At 38.7% G+C, this 16,145-nt stretch overlaps 1 protein-coding gene across 3 annotated transcripts in view; it reads right to left on the bottom strand.

Moving 5' to 3' along the window:
• Positions 1-10,494, bottom strand: part of zdhhc9 (zinc finger DHHC-type palmitoyltransferase 9) — a 78,736-nt gene extending 68,242 nt beyond the window's left edge. For 2 of the 3 annotated variants that reach the window (XM_055643749.1, XM_055643748.1), the window contains exon 1: positions 9,701-10,494. In XM_055643749.1, the coding sequence (XP_055499724.1) occupies positions 9,701-9,879 (179 nt within the window). In that variant the 5' untranslated portion in view covers positions 9,880-10,494. The remainder of the gene's footprint in view (positions 1-9,700) is intronic. The other variant, XM_055643747.1, reaches the window with a different exon arrangement.
• Positions 10,495-16,145: the final 5,651 nt, after the last annotated feature.

Genomic DNA, 16,145 nt, shown 5'->3' on the forward strand with positions numbered 1-16,145 from the left:
AGTCACATTGCAACATTCTAGACTCAATATCAAATTCAGCCAATTCATTTTCTCAGTCTGCATCAAACCGTTCATTTCTGCTTTCTGGAACGCTAATATGGGTGTTGTGGGCTGAAGGGACTGGTTTCCAGAGGACCAGTATGGACATTGTGGGTGAAATGGATTATTGGGCTTACGGCTCAGTCACTCAAGTCTGTTGTGCTGGCAGCTCACTCACAGCTGGTGGGCTGGCAGTTGACTCACAGCTATTCCTTGAAATTCCATTTCAAGCAGGCTGCAAGGCCACCAAATTCAAGTACAGTTTCATACCATTTCAAGCAGGGTGCAAGGCCACCAAATTCAAGTGCAGTTTCATACCATTTCAAGCAGGCTGCAAGGCCACCAAATTCAAGTGCAGTTTCATACCATTTCAAGCAGGGTGCAAGGCCACTAAAGACAGCGAGTCGTGACCTCTCCCTCCTCCATCTTACAGAGACTGGGCCACGCCCACACTCCTGGGTTTTATAGTCCCTCCCCTTCCACCAGAAGGGGCGTGGCCTTCATGTCATGATTGACAGGAGAGAGAATCTCAACATTTTTAAAACACTAATTACTCTTTTATTTTTCATCAATGGGAAAAATCCTCGGCACCTGATGAGCGGAGGGGGGACCCTGAGTAGGATAGCCAAACATCACAGTCGTACGTGGTTTCTAAAATCAATATGAAGCGCAAACAGGAAGTCTTCAAGATTAGACTTTTAATTATATAGAATGCAAGGCAACTTAAATTAGGCAACAGAGCTTTAGCATTTCCAAACCAAAGGCAACACAGCTTTAGCATTTCCAAATCAAAGACAACACAGCTTTAGCATTTCCAAACTGTGTTCAGTGTTATTCACAGCTCAGACTGAGAGATGTGACCCTCTCGCCCCCCCATCTTGCAGAAAGAGGCCAGATGCGGGCGCCAGCAGCTGTTATGTTCGCTGGCCAGCAGGAGGCAACAAAATGAGTGAGTTGGGGGGGGGGGGGGGGGGGGGGGAAGAAGGATTTAATGAAAAATGTGGACATAAACATAACGAAATCTAATGAGGAGTGGTAGTTGGAATGAAAAGTGAAATGTCTACCCAAATGGCTGCTTCTATGGGTGAGAAGCCAGTTTATTTTTGAAATATTGGGGTGGGGGGTGGGGGGGAGGTGAAGGATTTGATTAAAAACGTGTACTTAAACACGACGAAATGTAATGAGGACCGGATACTTTGAAAGAAAAGTGAAATCTCTACCAAAATGGAAAATATCTCGGGAAGTGTGCGTCTGGATTCGGCGTGGCAAGGAATCATAGGAAGAAATGCAGCCGGCAGCCGTACATGTAAATGGATCCATTCCAATTGGACATCTGCGAGCATCGGCCATTCCGATTGGACATCTGCGAGCATTGGGCATTGTGACATCACACGATGGAACTCAAAAGGCAGAAAGGCCGCCGGACGGCAGCCGGTCGGATGGCACGAGAGTTTTATATGATAGATAGATAGATAGATAGATAGATAGATAGATAGATAGATAGATAGATAATGATCTTTTATCTTGTATCTGCACCCATGGGCTAGAATAACCACAAATACTAATGATTACTCCATCAGCATAATTGAAGAAGAATTTTCAACAATATGAGCATACACAGGCTGATGTGGAAATATTTACATGAGGAATAACCAAAGCAAAATAATTAAATTAAATATTAAAAAAAATAAGATAGCTCGAGTAAAACATTGCTGGATTCTCAGTTTCAATCTTGGTCATTAATGGCCAAGGTGGGAGAGTGACAGTAATATAAATGAGCAAAATCAGATACATAATACATTTTTAGATTCATTAATCATTTCAATGTATGAGCAAGTGGGGGGCAGAATGACAGAAAGGGAAAAGAAAGGCAAAAATCAAGTTTGTAACAAATTTTCAAGTACGTTTTTTTTAGATTCATTAAACATTTCAATACTCAAGTGTACCACCGATCATTTAGGTACTATGTGCTTTTAGCAGCAGCACATAAATTAGACACAGTATAGATTTCGTACAATCCAAAAAATCCATGGTCTCAGACCTGGAGGCTAAACAATTAAATCCGCCTTCCCATCCTTCCATTCCACTTCGCAGTGACCCACCCCCCATGAATGTTTCATCGTTGCCTCCACAACATGTACTGAAAGTTATAAAGCACCAAACAATCATTAGCATTTCCACAGATTCCAAAGGTATCTTAGCATTGTATTAAGATTAATTATGTACGGTATCCAATACATCTCATTCTTCACCAGCCCTCCAGACAAAATCTCTGGGCTTCAAACATATCTCGTAACCTATTAATTTTCTCCTTTGCTTTAGTCATTTGTAGGAAAATGACCTTCCTGTTATTTTAATGAGACTTTGCCAAAATTATTTGGATGCAAAACTGATTAACTGTTTCCTTTTCCCTCTCAAATGTATTAGATACATGTTTTTTTGTGTGTGATAAAGCAAAACTAACTTAACTATGTACTTGCTGCTCAACACAAGAGTAATGACCTCAAATACAAAGCTTTATTAAAACGTTGTGTTACACAGTACTGGTAATTGTTACAGCCTGTTTAGAAGGAACACCATAACCTCAAAAGCTTCCAATTTGTACAATTCATTGGTCAATTATTAAAATAAGATGGCATGATTCCAAAGGTCAATGTCCTTGTCAACAAGCAATGTAGAGATTATGAAAATTCCTTCATATGTGTACAATTCAAGACACAAGATAAAGGAGATAATAGTACATAAATTAATCTCATATAATTCAACTAATAGCTTTAAATATCTTATTTGTTGCAGTTAGACCTTCAAAATGACCTACATACACTGTATGTATTCAAGTACAACTGCCAGAAACAAGAATTAATACCATTCTGTTTGTTTAATCCCATTGCTACAAAACTGAAGCTTTAACCTCCCTCCTGTACATTTGCATATTTACATGTCAGTATTGATAACTATCAAAAAAGCAAGCAAAAAAAGAAAGAGTTCAATGAAAATAGATACTTCAAAACAGCCTGATGAATAATGAAAAATAGCTCATGATATTCAAAAACAAGTGGTCACACAAAATACAATAAAGGATTGCAGTGACAAGAATGAAGCAAATGATAGAATAAAATGTCAAGAGGCTAACAACACACAAAGGAATTTAAATGTCTTCACTAGGCATATTAATGGTACAAGGGATTATCATAGGTGCTACATTGGGACTAAAAGGTGATCTATCAGTAGTGGCTAAAAGGAAACTTAACGATAGTAACCAAGAAGTGTACATCCATTTAATGTTTGTAAGCGTAATAACATGAGAGAAAACTAGCAAGCACTTGGTCGAGCATGAATTAATATAGAAAAGTCAAAAGAGGGTTATTTTAATCTGTTTTGTAAAGACAATAAAGACTGCAAGTAAGAACAACAGTGATTATATACAGTATCTATAGGCTGTGATAAATGGTTAGTTTTCCAAGCTGGAGGAAGTTATTAACTGGAAGTTCTCCAAGATTCACTACTTTGACATAATTCTTTTTTTTTTAATACATCACTAACTTGGACTTGCATGTAAAGGGCACAATTTTGAATTTTGCAGATGAAATTGTACTTTAACTAAATAAATACTTGCTTAAGGATATAAACGTTGTGTATGAAAATGCAGATAATACTTAAGGAAACAAAATGAGAGGCAATATATTTTATTGGGAAACAGTTTATAAAGTTTTAAGAGGACATAGCGTAGTTACCTGGCAAGGTCCCTGTCTTCCTCAGGAACACAAGGGTTCAAGAAGATTGCTTGGCAGCAATACATACATCCTATCAAAATATATATATTTAAAACACTCCGGCCTTTACCTTTAAAATCTTGGATAAAACACCAACTGGTTCTGCAAATATTACGCTTAGAATCAGGAATCCTCCTCATGAGTATCATTTTATTACTTTTAATTTGGCAAATCCTCATCTCAGATAACTAATTTCCTTAGAATATCCAAAATGTTATGCCTTTCATCGACTAAAACATTTTTTCTTTCATCTGTATGCTGCTTACATCTTCCATATGCATGAAGAATACCACCATTGAGTTCAAAAGGTTCACATTGCTTCCGTCCATTCACTATCCCCCTCCTCCATGCCCCAATGTAAAAATGTTAATTATATGAGCTATTAAAAAATATATTTTCTACTTTCTCACCTTTTGTTGTTCTTTGCATCTTCCACTGTCACCAAAAATGGCAAACATTTGAATTTTCCTATCATTTAGAGTGTTTACTGTACCTCTCTATTCATACACAACACCACATCAATCGGTCTTTGCTACACATTTCATTAATTTCTCCTTTATATATTCAATCACAAATATTTTGCAACCATGATATTTCCTCCAGAAATCAGACAAAGCTTCATTCATAAAATAGATTGGTTTCTTTGACTAGGACATGTATTCAATGTTCCCTGGTTCTTGACGCATCTACCAATGGGAACAATTTCTGTGCAAACATCTCATTATGTTTAAAATCTGCATGAAATCCTCTCGCACGCTCCAACTTTAAACTTCAATGTATGTAACTAACAACTAACAAACTCTCTAGAATTTAGGAGATTGAGAGGGGATCTTATAGAAACTTACAAAATTCTTAAGGGGTTGGACAGGCTAGATGCAGGAAGATTGTTCCCGATGTTAGGGAAGTCCAGGACAAGGGGCACAGCTTAAGGATAAGGGGGAAATCCTTTAAAACCGAGATGAGAAGAACTTTTTTCACACAGAGAGTGGTGAATCTCTGGAACTCTCTGCCACAGAGGGTAGTTGAGGCCAGTTCATTGGCTATATTTAAGAGGGAGTTAGATGTGGCCCTTGTGCCTAAGGGGATTAGGGGGTATGGAGAGAAGGCAGGTACGGGATACTGAGTTGGATGATCAGCCATGATCATATTGAATGGCGGTGCAGGCTCGAAGGGCCGAATGGCCTACTCCTGCACCTAATTTCTATGTTTCTATGTTTCTAACCCGCATCTCCAGAATCATTATAGTAAACCTGGTCTGCACTCTAAAAGGCTTCATGTGATTAACAAGTTGTGGTCCCAGAAATTAGGTATAATAATCGTCAGACCACTGTTACAATCCCAGGATTCAAAGCCTTTCAGAACAAGAATCTTAGCAAAATATAGCATAGAAACAGACCTTTCTGCCTATCAAACATATAAATCATCATCTACCTACTTACACTGATCTTTCATTAATCCTGTTTATTGTTCCCCATATTTCTTTTAAACCATATTTTGATCAATTACTGATCAATCTATGCAGATGTGATATTGAGGTAGACAACATAATTTATAGCCAAAAATATATATGTGCAGCAGATAACTATAAATCAACTTTAAATTGGCAATTAATTATCATTTACAATGACAAAAAAAATTTTTTTTTAATGATTGAGCCCATTGCCATACAAAATAGAAGCAGAACGATACAGGACTGTAATTGATGGGAGCATTTTAAATATGATTTTTGAATAAGCACAAAGTGCATCTCAAACTGCTGTCAATTTTCGCATTTTGGTCAATTTCTCCTTGCACCCCTTGCTTAACCACACTTTAGGACTATCAGGTTTTATGGTTAAATGGATACTTGATCACACACTGAGAATTAAGTTTAAAGTTTAATGATATGCAAATCAGATAATGATCAATTTTATTTGACTAAAGTTCTCTCAGAGCCTAGTTTTCCACTTTTTGCAGACAGCTCAAGCACTAATTCTACACAGCAGGATCCCATGACTAATGTTTCCTCACATCATAAAGTATTTAATAAGTGACCCATACGGAATCCAAACAAAAAAAATCAGTATCATGGAATGGTTATAGAAAGATAAGCTGCTATTGGCCTGTCAAGTTCACGTTGGCTCCATGCAAGATGGATCCAGATGGTCCCAATGCTCCATCCTCTCCCCATAACCCTGCAAATTACTTTCCTGTCAGATATTAATCCAAACCGTATTAAACACTACAATTGAACTTCCCTCTGCTCTAGACACAAATTGCTGGACAAGCATCATCTCTGGAGCGAAGGGATAGGTGACGTTTTGGGTTGAGACCCTTCTTCAAACTGTCCTTGGTACCTCAGGCTGGGTTTTGCCCATGTTAATTGTGGTTATTTTGCCTTTGCATCATGAACCTCTGCCAATGGAAACAGTCTTCTCTTTGTCTTCTCTGTCTATACCCTTCATGATTTTACATGCTTCATTCAGACTTTTTTGCCACTCTTTTATTCCAAGGGGAGGAAGATATCATCATTTGAGCTTGCTTCATCAAAACACTGATCACGAAATATGTGCTAGCTCTATTTTATTAATATGTTTACGCAAGTGGTTGTTACCATAAATCATGATTTATGATGCTTACAAACTCCTAGACCAACAGCTTTAGTATACTAGAAGTAATTGCCTAGTCTAGCTTCCTCGTACTTTTTTTTAATACAAGAGTGTAACACATGCAACTCTCCAGTTTATTAGAGCTACCTGGTATCTGAGGAGGTATAAACGTTGCAAACAATGCTTCTACAATGTTTGTTTTTACTTCTCTAGGTAGCTCAGGAGATTGGGTGATAAATTACAACATTATTTTGTTTCATGCAGTTATTTTTTTTAATTATAGGGAGGTTGCACGAAAGGTCACTGGGTCATAGGGCTCGATGCACGGAGCCGCTAAATCCAACTGGAAGACATCCGTCACTTCCGGTATATGTTATTAATGCTAGAAACGCGTACTTTCCTAACTGTTAAAAATCGCCAAAATGTTGAATTTTTGCGCTGAAAAAAATTGTGGGAGTCGGGGTAAGTGTGAGAGACATGTACCCAACTTTAGAATTCCAAATGTGAAGCGAAATGAAGGTATAGAGAAGCGAGAACTGAAGGGACTACAGCAGCTAAAGTGCTTGGTAAACATTGAAAATATTGGGAATTATCGCGTTTGCTCACTGCATTTCATCAAGTAAGGCATTATTTGTGTTTTTTCTTGATTCCTTTGGTATCTAAAAATTCTCAGAAGTGATAAATCTGGCTGTAAATTTTTCTTCAGATGCGTTTTTATTTTGTATGTAAAAACCCACGAGAACCATGGGCGATTTAAAAAAATTACAGCCAGATTTATCACTTCTGAAACTTTTTAGATGCCAAAGGAATCAAGAAAAAACACAAATAATGCCTTAGTTGATGAAATGCAGTGAGCAAACGGCCAATGTTCGCCAAGCACTCTGGCTGTTGTTGTCCCTTCAGCTCTCGTTTCCCTCTACCATCATTTCTCCTCACTTTTGGTATTCTGAAGTATGCTAAATGTCTCTCACGCTTATCCCGATTTCCATAATTATTTACAGCGCAAAAATTGACAATTTCAGCGAGTTTTAACGGACCCGCTACGCTGGAAACAATGATAAGTGCCTACCTGCAGTACATCGCGTGTAATCCATTTGGAGTAGGGTAGCAACAGTACAGGTCATGGGTCATGACCCGACTGCCGTGAAACCTCCCTATACCACTACTTCAATGCTCTGCCCAAAAACTCTGTAGGCCTTCTCAAAATATGACAGGGGACTGAAGGTCAAATGTATTATGATCTCAAACTATATGCCCACTGATCTGTTGTAAAAGTATAGACTTATTCCACACAGAACAAATCTGAAATGTATACCCAAAAAACTGGGGGAAAAAATCATATATACAGAATAATATGTAGGATATGTTACCACATGAAGCTTAACTGGCTTGCAGGCCTAAACAAGGTTGGTACCAATACCATGTGCTCTAATTTTGCCCACTAATCTCCTAATTGGGACCTTATTAAAGGCTTTCTTAAAGTCCAGGTACACCAGATCCACTGGCTCTCCCTTGTCCATTTTCCTAGTTACATCCTCAAAAATTTCCAGAAGATTTGTCAAGCATGATTTCCCCTTTGTAAATCCATGCTGACTCAGACCAATCACTGCTATCCAAATGCGCCGCCATTTTTAATTTTATAATTGACTCCAGCATCTTCCCCACCACGGATGTCAGGCTAACTGGTTGATAATTCCCTGTTTTCACACAGGTTTTGCTATGGATTATCCAAAAAGATAAAACATAAAACAAGGCAAGGGCCCAACAACCATTAAATGGAAATATCTATGTAATCATAATTTTACTATTTTCATGAACCACATGCATCAAGATTAGGGACCATTTCAATGAAGGTCAGTCTAAAAGTCTTCATTTAATACAAGAAACTTAATTTCCAAAACAAAAAAAATATTTTGAGTGATGATCAAGGGAATAAAATAAAATCCTTGTCTTGGTAGAATTCCAACACCTGGCTGATTACATACATGTGTTCTTAGCAAATCAAAGCAACAATGTTGGCCCCATCTGGACCTGTTGCATTTTTTTTTAATTATTTCAAAAATCAAGATTTTTTTCTCCTTACTTTCTTCCATTCATCCTCAAGACATTTGATAGAATTTCATTGACAAGAAGATTCCTTCAATATATTAACGGTGTCTTCAAACATTAGTATGCTTTGTGAGGAGGAACTGCATATCCTAGTTTCAACGGGAGTTGACATAAAATGCTGGAGTAACTCAGCGGGACAGGCCGCATCTCCGGATGGAAGGAATGGTGACATTTCGGGCGAGACCCTGCTTCAGACGGCCAGCTGCACTGCTCCTGGTGGGAGAGGGGTGGCGAGAGGACCAGACAATCGTCTGACTGACTGGCATGCAGCTAGAACCCAACTCCGACATCCAGGTAAAAGGAAACCGATTGTCAGATACCCATTTTGTGTCCGCGATTAACCTGGATAGTCGAAGAAACAATTCAAGACTTTTCCCCCCATAAAGTGTTTAGGAAACCTCGAAGGAAATTGGTTTTAAAAGTTTTTTAATTCCCTTCTAGTAGATGCAAAGAGAAACGATTCTAGTATAATAACCAATCATTCGATGGTAACTCCTACAAATGAAAGACTCCCAGTTGAAAGATTCAGCAAGCCATTTTATCTGCATTTGCCAAGTGCGACAGCAAGAAGGAAATCAAATTAAGACGCATCGTTTCATCGCAAACGTCAGCACGATAAGAATCACTCCAGCTCCCCTGCTGTTGCCCATTCCCAGTGCACCTTGTATCCTTTTGTGTTCCTTTGGGTTGAATTACTTCGTTAAACCACACTTTGCGAAACCAGTTTTATCAGTATGTATCAGTGTGTCACGCATATTTTTTAAACAGCACGGAGACTCCATAGCTGCCAAGGTCACGGCGTTATCAAGTAACAATTTTTTTTTTAATGTAATATTAGAAACTTGCTCAAACAACCCCCGAAATATGTGTTATTTACTTTAAAAAATAGCACATACTGTGTAAAATTGTGATGTGACAGGTGCTAATGCAAGGAGGATGTAAAGATGCTACAAATGCACACGATATAAAATTCATGGAGATCAGACGCAGACCACACGCTAAGTGGTCAAAGAGGAATGGCTTTCATACTGATTCAAGCTATTCTCCAAATACAGTTTTCCACCCTCAGTCACAAAATATTTTGCAGCCGAAATAATAATGACTCCTGCAACTTTGGAACCTCCAAAGCCTTATTATAATCCTTCCACCGCCCTCCGACAGCGATTGGATTTATCTGTTATTGTTACTTACTCAAACCCAAAGAACAGCGCACTGGTTCCCACGATGAGGAAGACGGTGAGGTAGAAAACTCCCTTCTGCCGGGCCATCATGATCCTGCCATCGCAACAGAAGGTGTTTCTGCCGGGCAGTTTCTGCCATTTCCGCGTACGCTTCTTCTCCACCTTTTTCGTCTGTATTCCTTCGATCATATTTGGTCAATCAAATATGTGAAATCACTTCCAAATGTAATATTCTGATGTCCCCGATCTTGATGGTTACGTGCAATGTAGCTCGCTGCTGCAATCCACCTTGTAAGGGAAGTGTCTTTGTCCGCGGCCAGGCAATGTTTCCTTTGCTCGTCCCCGAGCCCTGCCTGCCTGGGCTTATCGCTGCCAGGACTCACTCCCTCCCTCCCTCTCTCTCTGTTTGTCTGTCTGTCTGCGCTACTCCATCTCTCTGGGCACTCACAGAAGGCTCAGCAAGTCGTCCGTCGTCCACGCCCTTTCCCACTCCCCGCTTGGGAACTCAATACCAGGATCTTTGCTCAATACTGCTCCCGTCGCGGCGCATACTGGTCTGGCTCCGTCTCGGCGTGGGCGCGCACGTCTCTTCAGCTGTTCGGGCAGCAACATTGATGGCAACTTGGCCGCATCGATTCTGGCTGCAATTCGCCCTTAAACCAGGTCATGTGCAGACAGAGGATGGGAGCGCAATGATATACCGTATGAATTTAAACATATTACCAGCCTTACATCAAGGCCTCCAGGGTGGGGTTATCACATATAGAATCAGTATCAATCCTGGATCAAGTTTATTACAAAAATAGCGCTGCCAAATACAAATCACAGCAAATTTGGTAAGATTAAGAATAAACATGGAAATTAAAAAAAAATAGCTATTTGAGTTGCGCTCTGCAGCTGTTAGCTTCACGATAACAGTATTTCGAGTGAGTTATTTGCTGAATGCATTGAATGGAGTGAAGTTTCCACATTTGCACATCAGATAAGAAGTACATTTAACATGAAGAGCCTGGATCGGGTGACGCAAGTTGTATGATTTAAAGCTATTTCTTACTTTAATTAACAATAACATTGAAAATATTAATTAAATGCATGGGGTGATAATTTACCCTGTGAACGGATTTCATGGCGTCCGTTGTTTTAGTAAAAACAAGTCTTTGACTGTTTAAATTTGATGTTATTTTACGTCTGTAGTTCCGAGAAGTGTTGGCTAAAAAAAACGGAACCCGGGAAACCAGACGTCAGAACCTGCGTGAAATCAGCAGTTTAACTCCTGCACTGCAGGATCCCGAAATTAACAATTCAAGCCGTTTTTATTCGCCCTGGTATTCCAATCACTCTCCTTTTCTGATTTGCCATTGAATGTATCCCATTAATTCCATCTCAGACACGCAATTATATTTCCACAAACATAGCAGCTCAGAAATTCAGTAACCAGATACCAGGCACAAATACCACCTTTCCTCCCCTCAATCTGTTGTCATTCAAACAGTTATGGCTTGCAGTGAATAAATATTGTAGCTTTGGGGTAAGCATCCCATCTAAATTCTAATGAGAATCTTAAACTCTGGCATTCCCAGTCCACGTTTTGATCACTAGAATTTTAAGCTACTCCTTGAAACGTACCCTTTTGTCATTGTTGTTAAATTCTTGCCTGAGTCTATGCACATCCTCTTTCTGTTTGCTTCCAGTTAATGGTGAAGAGTAAAATATATTGTTAGATATAATTTTCAAGTCTGTTATTACCTTATAAATCTATTTTTATATTTAGGTTTAAATGTCCTTTCCAAAGCATCAATAAATGCAGAAGATTGCTTTGTGTAATGTATGTCGTTAGTAACCAGACAAGTTACAGAAATAACATTTAGGCTGCACCTAAATTGTTCCAATCACTTTGCAAGGATACGACATACTGCTGGAGTCATCCTGACAGAGATAAATGGAGATAGTCACACAGCGTGGAAGCAGGCCCTTCGGCCCAACTTTCCCATGCTGACCAAGATGCCCCATCTTCACTAGTCCCACCTGCCTGCCTTTGGCCCATATCTCTGTAAACCTTTCCTATCCACATACCTACCTAGATGTATTTTAAATGTAGTTCTATTACTTGCCTTAAATATGTCCTCTGGCAGCTTAGTATATAAAAGGTTTTGTGGGAAAACTTGTTTTATTTTGATTCTCAAGTTCAAGTTCAAGTGAGTTTATTGTCATGTGTCCCAGTACAGGACAATGAAATTCTTGATTTGCTTCAGCACAACAGAACATAGTAGGCATTTACTACAAAATAGATAAGTGTGTCCATATACCATAATATAAATATATACACACATAAATAAATAAACTGATAAAGTGCAAATAACAGAAAATGGGTTATTAATAATCAGAAGGTACACAAAATTGCTGGAGAAACTCAGCGGGTGCAGCAGCATCTATGGAGTGAAGGAAATAGGCGACGTTTCGGGCCGAAACCCTTCTTCAGACTGAGCTCAGAGTTTTGTCCGAGCCAGGTTTAATAGCCTGATGGCTGTGGGGAAGTTGCTATTCCTGAACCTGGTTGTTGCAGTCTTCAGGCTCCTGTACCTTCTACCTGAAGGTAGCAGGGAGATGAGTGTGTGGCCAGGATGGTGTGGGTCTTTGATGATACTGCCAGCCATTTTGAGGCAGCGACTGCGATAAATCCTCTCGATGGAAGGAAGGTCAGAGCCGATGATGGACTGGACAGTGTTTACTACTTTTTGTAGTCTTTTCCTCTCCAGGGCGCTCAAATTGCTGAACCAAGCCACGATGCAATCGGTCAGCATGCTCTCTACTGTGCACCTGTAGAAGTTAGAGAGAGTCTTCCTTGACGAACCGACTCTCCGTAATCTTCTCAGGAAGTAGAGGTGCTGATGAGCTTTCTTGATAATTGCATTAGTGTTCTCGGACCAGGAAAGATCTTCAGAGATGTGCACACCCAGGAATTTGAAGCTCTTGGCCCTTTCAACCTTTGACCTGTTGATATAAATGGGGCTGTGGGTCCCCCTCCTACTCCTTCCAAAGAAGCAATGCTGCATGTTGCCATCCTGCATTGTTGCTATAAATAAATCTGAGGTAAAGAGTAAAAGATGATTTTGGTTTATAAGTGCATCAAATTTGTTGAGTCATGGTAAACACAGCACACTAAACTGTACCTGACATTTTCATCAAACATGCAAGAACATAAAGCGAAATTGTCAGGGACCCCAAAGGAGGATGAATAGAAGACTTGTTATAACAGACACTATCATTTAAGATTATACAAACCATATCTAGCCTTCTTGCTAATAATGGATTCATTGGTAAAATTGACAGAGTTTTGTGAGATTCTTCAGGCAGAGCTCCAGGCATGTACCCATGACTGGACTATCCTGTCTATAACAAGTAAACATCACTCCTACGCTGAACCTCTTGGCATTCAGATAATTCCTGGTGACTAATCCATATACTGTAGTTTGTACCGAAGAAAGACACAAAATGCTGGAGTAACTCAGCCGGACAGGCAGCATCTCTGCCCGTAGTTATACAAAATATACGAAGGTTATGAAAAGGAAGCTGCTTGGTGCAAGTTCAAGGATTTGCAAGGATTTTGCTTTCAAGACCTTGATGATTTTCTTTGCAGTGATCCTTATCAAAGCACCCTCCCAGTATGTTGAAAGCTCATTGTTTCTCTCTCAAAGCATCATACAATCCCCTCACTATAAATTAGTAGAATATAGTCAACCAACCATTTTGGTATATGAAATTAAACCAGGGAACACTCTTATCCATAATTGGTTTGTTCTGATCTATTACATCACTTCCACATTCCATGCTCTTAATAATGATGCCAGAGAGGGTGGAACTGAAGACACTTCTACTGCCAGCTACACCAGTTTCCTTATTTGACAAGGTAGTACTTAAAATTGGAGGCCATTACATTGAATCAGATGAGCTCCATCATTTTCTTAATTGAAGCATGCACTGTTGAAAACCTATAATTAATTTTATAAATAGTTCACAACTTTTGCAATTTTTGAAATCTAATCCAGCTATCACAGAGGCATTAAAAAAATTGATAGACTACAATTATCTATTTGACGACATTAGTAATAACGATGGATGTGGACATTGTGATGATTCTTCCTTTTCCTTTTAATTCTTAGTCTCTGTGATTTTGATGTGTCACCAGTCTTTGTGTACAAGTGCAAATTGTGATTTAACAATCTACTTGACTGCAAAGAACATTGCAGCTGGGCTTGATTATTATTATTACCATTAACACATGTCCATTGCACATACTTTCTAAAAATTGTCCCTAGAAGAATAATCATGAGGAAGAACGTAGTTCCCCAAAAAACTGGAAATGCAGGAACTCTGAAATAAAACAGACAATGCTGGAAATATCCAGCAGGTTCAGCAGCATTTGTATAGAAGAAAATAGTATCATATGACTAATCTGAATGCCATGATAAACATTCCTGGACAAAAATAAAATCCAAGTATGACTTAATATTCTTGAATAAAGGTCACCTTATGACAAACAAAATAACAATGTTTCAAGGAACAAAGTTCATAAGCAAACTGATAACTTGTTTTTAAGGTATTTGCCTTCAGCAGGAGAGATTGTACTGTCAACCTAATACTTAATGGTGAAAAAGTAAATATCACAAAAGTTCAATTTTGTTTATGTCCAGGAGAATTAATTGACATAAAAGCCGTTTTTTTTTCCCTTTAAGAGATCAATAGCCAAATGGATTTGTAGACATGAGAGACCACGACTACTTAATCCCAAAGTAATTGCAATGCAGAAACTCATGGTTTGGGTATTTTTTTTTAACCGTTAAATAATTTACCGTGAGCTAACAACTAGATAATCTATCTGAGGCTTTGTCATAAACCATCCTTTTATGGGAAAAGCACAATGCATATGCAGAAGCTGCTCACCGCCTTGCAAACTATGTACCACCTGCCTCTTATCCTATCTGTGGAAGAATTTGCAGTTCCTACATTGGTTCACTTCAGAACCCACAAAAATGGAGTAGAGGCAAATCGTCCTCTATGCTGAAGGTCTGCCGAAGAAGAACAAAGATGAATTGACTGCTTCACAGCCCCAAATTATTGCTTGTTTTATTTGCTTGCTTGGTTCTCGTTTGTATTTGATAAGCAAGTAGCCAGTGCTAATTTTGTTGTTTGGCGAGTTGGGAAATCTGTGAGGCACTTCCGCATTCTAGAATGACTCTAGATTGTCTAAAGGGAAAGTATGAAAAATAAACCCTGAAACAGTAGCCTCGTTTCTGAACACCAGCATCAAGGTATTTGTGGAATGTGTGAAGACTAAAAAAGGTAGAATAGTAAATAAAAAAGTATCACAGCCAGATTGAAGTAGTTGATAAACCAGTCATTAAAATTAGTCTCAGCCATTCAAACGTTACTATTTTAGCATCAAATCACAAGAGGGTAGGTTTTCACTAGAATGGGCATTAACTCAAAATCACCAGCAGCATTGTCATCCACAAGTAGCATTAGATAATCTTTGGAAGTTTAAAAACCTGGTGCAGTCTTCTCTTCCTTTGAAAATAATCTTTTGTCAGGCATGCATTTCCAAAAAATACCCATTTCACCCACATCAAATACTTGTTTGGTCATGTATCCTTTATCAATGATCTTCTTCAATTAAGTGGGATAATTCATTGCATTATCAAAATCAGCAAAAACAATTTCACCACGTTTGAAAATTAAATCCCTTCCAAAAGCTTTTAAATTCAACCTTGTCAGGAAAGGTTTGTGCACTACGACCTTCTTTCACAAATGTATTATACTCTTTGCCGTAGCTTGAATAACCATTGCTTTTAATGGCACATTATGTTGCATCTGGTCTTCCATCCACGTGGTCAGGACTCTTTTAATACTTCACAACTTAATTTTGTCTCTGTTGTCCCTTATTGTTTCCACTGTGGGCGTAGCAAGCACCAACATTTTACCAACTGCATTAATTTTTTCACCGGATCAAGCCTTCGTAAAATATTGAGTTTTACACCCAGTAAAGTTCCTTTCCGTGGTCGTCTACGTTTACTACCTTGAACTTGCCTTTTTTCAGCCACCTTAAGGGAATACAATATGGAAAAGTCTTGACAAAATTACAGCTACATTGTCGGAGTAAACTGTACCTGCAATGCAAACCGAACACAAATGAACTGCTGCATTTGTGCAAGCATAAAGAAATGCATATAGAATTTGTGAAAATGTATTAATTTTTTGTATCAATTCCATAAGTGATTTTTTATTCCATATCTCAAATTTACTGGTAAGTGATTTGTGAATTCCATAAAGATGAATTTCCGTTACCCGAACTGCCACAATGTACAAGGAACTTCCAATTGTATGATGATTGTGCAGGATCGTTAACTTGGATATCTGTTGCAAATCAGAGACGTCGAGTATCTTTAGTTCCAAGCACC

Source organism: Leucoraja erinacea, chromosome 12 (genome assembly GCF_028641065.1).
Source record: "Leucoraja erinacea ecotype New England chromosome 12, Leri_hhj_1, whole genome shotgun sequence".
NCBI lineage: Eukaryota > Metazoa > Chordata > Chondrichthyes > Rajiformes > Rajidae > Leucoraja > Leucoraja erinaceus.